The sequence below is a fragment of the Anneissia japonica genome, unplaced genomic scaffold (assembly GCF_011630105.1).
Source record: "Anneissia japonica isolate Jap-2015-1 unplaced genomic scaffold, ASM1163010v1 scaffold287893_len360957_cov134, whole genome shotgun sequence".
In the NCBI taxonomy this organism is placed as follows: Eukaryota; Metazoa; Echinodermata; class Crinoidea; order Comatulida; family Comatulidae; genus Anneissia; species Anneissia japonica.
The window spans coordinates 226,967-230,685 of NW_022717951.1; the positions used below are offsets into that span (position 1 = coordinate 226,967).

General features: G+C 35.3%; 1 protein-coding gene across 1 annotated transcript in view; it reads right to left on the minus strand.

Moving 5' to 3' along the window:
* LOC117110390 (acid-sensing ion channel 5-like) overlaps positions 1 to 3,719 on the minus strand; it is a 22,457-nt gene that overhangs the window by 13,588 nt on the left and 5,150 nt on the right. Inside the window, exons 3-4 of the mRNA XM_033253085.1 lie at positions 3,499 to 3,562; positions 1,522 to 1,781 (exon numbers count right to left, since the gene is read on the minus strand). Of these exons, the coding sequence (XP_033108976.1) occupies positions 1,522 to 1,781; positions 3,499 to 3,562 (324 nt within the window). The remainder of the gene's footprint in view (positions 1 to 1,521; positions 1,782 to 3,498; positions 3,563 to 3,719) is intronic.

Consider the following 3,719-nt stretch of genomic DNA (forward strand, 5'->3'; position numbering starts at 1 on the left):
GCATAATACACTATGGGAAAATTATTATACGAAGGTTAGATTTAATACTGGAAAAAATGTCCTGAGGGCATGCAAGGCCAGAAGGAAATTGCATTGTGTTTACTTGTTTGTAATGCTATTTCGATAGACATTCGTCAAAGAGATAAACATTTCTTAAAGCATTCGAGAGAGAATGCAGTCACTTAATTTTTGGTCAGTGCAGACAGGTAAAAATCGTGGGACTATTTCATAACTAAGCCTAGCCTACGCTAGGATACGTCCTAGGTCTAGCACTAGTAGGTGGAGGCTTCGGCGGCCTCCGGTCTGGCCGTAGGCCTACATCTAATCTCCTTCCTTTAAAATTCCTTTAGAGTCTTTAAATAAGTAGAATATTCCAATTAATTTTTCATACTTAATATTAAATTTTAAAAACTAAACTTCTTCGGGTTCTAATTAACCTTGTTTTACAAAAGTAGTTTTTAATTACAATTCAATTTTCATCGCGGGGTGCGATATCTTCGCGGTGACGGAAAATTTTGTGTTTTTTTTAACACCAATCTAAAAAGCCAAGCCAAGCGTCCACTATTGGACAAATTATTGGACTGTGGGTGATAGGCAAATAACATTGGGAGTTGCATTGATGACGTCACGATTGAAGTTTTATATTCTTTAACGAGCACATGGGCCATATTCCACACGGGGCCAACGGCTTAAGCCGGACACTCACTTCGTCGTTCGTACAGCCGTCGTACGACGAATTCAACTTCGCTCACTAAAAGCCCTAGACGACGTGACACCGTCTGCTGATTGTCGGTGGCAGTCCGAACAGATTATAATTTAATAACAAAAGATCCTTAGCGCGTGTCATGGACGACCGTCGGGCAAGGGGGCTTGACCTGTCCGGTGGGGGGCTTAAGCCCCCCTGCCACCCCGCTGGTGCCGCCACTTCCCGGCTTTAAACATCTCATCCGCAAATGGTGAAAAGTTGCAACTTGTTTTCAGCCCTGACAAATTTTGCATTCAAATAGGATGTTGAAAATTATCATACATTAGGCCTACTCTAACTGTTTTGCATAATTTTTTAAAATTTTGTATAATATAAAAGAAAGGTTTTAAATGTAAAGTAGAAAAAAAATCTGACTGAGTGTGGGTATTAACGAATAAAAAAAATTTACTCATGTATATTTAACATAATGTAATATGATGATATGATTGTGATGAATAAATGTGGTGATTCCGCCATAAAATGGAGAAAGGGAGAAAAAATTCAATCACCAAATTATTTTCAACAAATTTGGTGCGGCTTAAGGTATAATATTAGTAATTTTGATAATCTAAAAGAAAATATATATTGTACATGACGGAAGCATAGAATGAACTATGATAACGAATATGTATATAATATAAGTAATTTATTGCAAATATTCAGGATACAGTAAAAACGCCAAAGGTCTTTAAAAAGTATACTGAGCGGGGTGGTGGTGGGGGGGGGGCAACTGGAGGGATGATCTATAGGGGAAACAACCCCCACCCCTTAGGTACGCCACTGCATAGCACTAACCTGACCTCCACAACCAGACTTCTCTTTCCATTTGCAACTTAGAATCGTTTCGTTATTGAGCTGAAATCCAGTTCTGTTGGTAAATTCAGACGTGCTAAAGTTTTCATTGGTAAAAACATCATCAAACTGAATACTCGAAATTCCATTTGAATACTCTTCAGAGAAGTAGTCGTAGTCTTCGGCGTCCCATAGATATTTTATAACAATCCTATCATTATCAGTGAGGTAGGAACTTCGATACCTAATTAAAGTAATTAATAAATACATACATCAATTTTTATCACTTGAATTAAAAATGTTTTCAAAATGTTTGTCTATGGCTAGGTTCAGACCTGAGAGATATTCCAGTCGTATCTAACGCCGGGCGTACTTTAATTCGTGGCGTAACTGGGCGAATAACAAATGTCAATCGTGACGTCATCACTGTAACTCACAATGTTATTTGCCTATTCCTCAGCGTCCATTAATTTTTCTATTAGTGGACGCTTGGCTTGATTTTTTTTTAGGTTCGTGTGCAAAAAAAATTGCTCATTTTTTTTCGTCACCGCGAATACATCGCGCACCGCGATAAAAATTGAATTGTAATTGAAAATTACTTTCGTAAAACAAGCTTAATTAGAACCCTAAGAATGTTACATCAAATTCAATATTAAGTATGAACAATTAAGGAATTCATTAAATCAATGGACCCTCATAAACACAACAAACTGAACGTTTAATAAGAATATTATGTACTGCTGATATGTAGTAAATTAAACGCGTACTGCAGGAGCGAAAATCAGCATACGCACAGCTAAATGTAAATACGCACACGTATACTGATCATATCACTATACCAACCGATGTTTTTGTTATAAAAAAAAAAAAATTAAATTAAAAGAATGCGATTGACGTATAAAGCAATTAGTAGAGCATGCATCGTACACTATATGGAAAATTATTATACTTAGGTTAGATTTAATGCATTCAAAAATTTGTTCAAGCATTAAATCTAACCTTCGTATAATAATTTTCCTATAGTGTGCTATGCGGAGCTCTACTAATTGCTTACTACCGTAAGTATTCGCGCGAAATATTCGTATTCTTAATTGCACGTTTTATTTTCTGTTTACATCTAGGCTTATTGTGGTTGGTCAAATCTTGACCGAGTTCAAAATCATTGATGCATGACTGTCGTAACTCAGTGACGTACTCTAATAATAATAATAATATAATAATAATAATAATAATAATAATAATAATAATAATAATAATAATAATAATAATAATAATATAATAATAATATAATAATAAATAATAATAAATAATAATAAATAATAATAAATAATAATAATTTGCAATTTGTATAGCGCCTCCCGTTGGACCAACCTCGAGGCGCTTGACAACAACGGAAGGAAACGGACAAGAGAATAAAAAAAAAATTTTTTTTAAATTTAAAAAATTGGGGTCTGTTGCTAGATTACATACGATAATACTGGCGTTCGCTATAATATTAACGTTACGCTAGCGTAAGTCGTTGTGTCTGAACATACTTTAAGCCAGGCACCCTCTGCGCACGACGTCCGATTCCATAAAGAACGCAACGCCACGACTCGTGCACAATAGATCCTTTTTATAATGACGAAAAATGACGATTCGTTCAGACTGTCATCGACAATCAGCTGATGGTGTTCGTAACGCTCACAGGGAACTGAGTTGGATTCATCAGCCGACAGTTGTACGACCATAGTACGACGCAGTGAGTGCCCAGCATTAACACGCTGATTTGATTTTCTTATCGGTTCGGTAGGCATTCCGATCCAAAAATTCGGATTCGGTGTAAACGTAGCTTTAGGCCTGTAATTTTTCGTAAACATTTCTAATGAATTTTCTCTTTCATCGTTTTTTTAATTATAATTTATATAATGTAAAACATATTTATATTGTCTTGCTTTTATATATTAATTTTATCTTGTTACTTATTAACCCATGTAGAAACATATGTATAGGTATATGGCAAATATGAGAAACCTGGATCTTTATCTGTAAAATAAAAGTAACAATATAAATATATATAATAGTATTATTTGAGCGCCAAAGACGGAAATCTCCGTCTTTGGTTACCCATCGCTTGAGCGCCAAAGACGGAAATTTCCGTCTTTTGGGTGTTTTTGTAAAATTAAATTGATGGACCTATTGC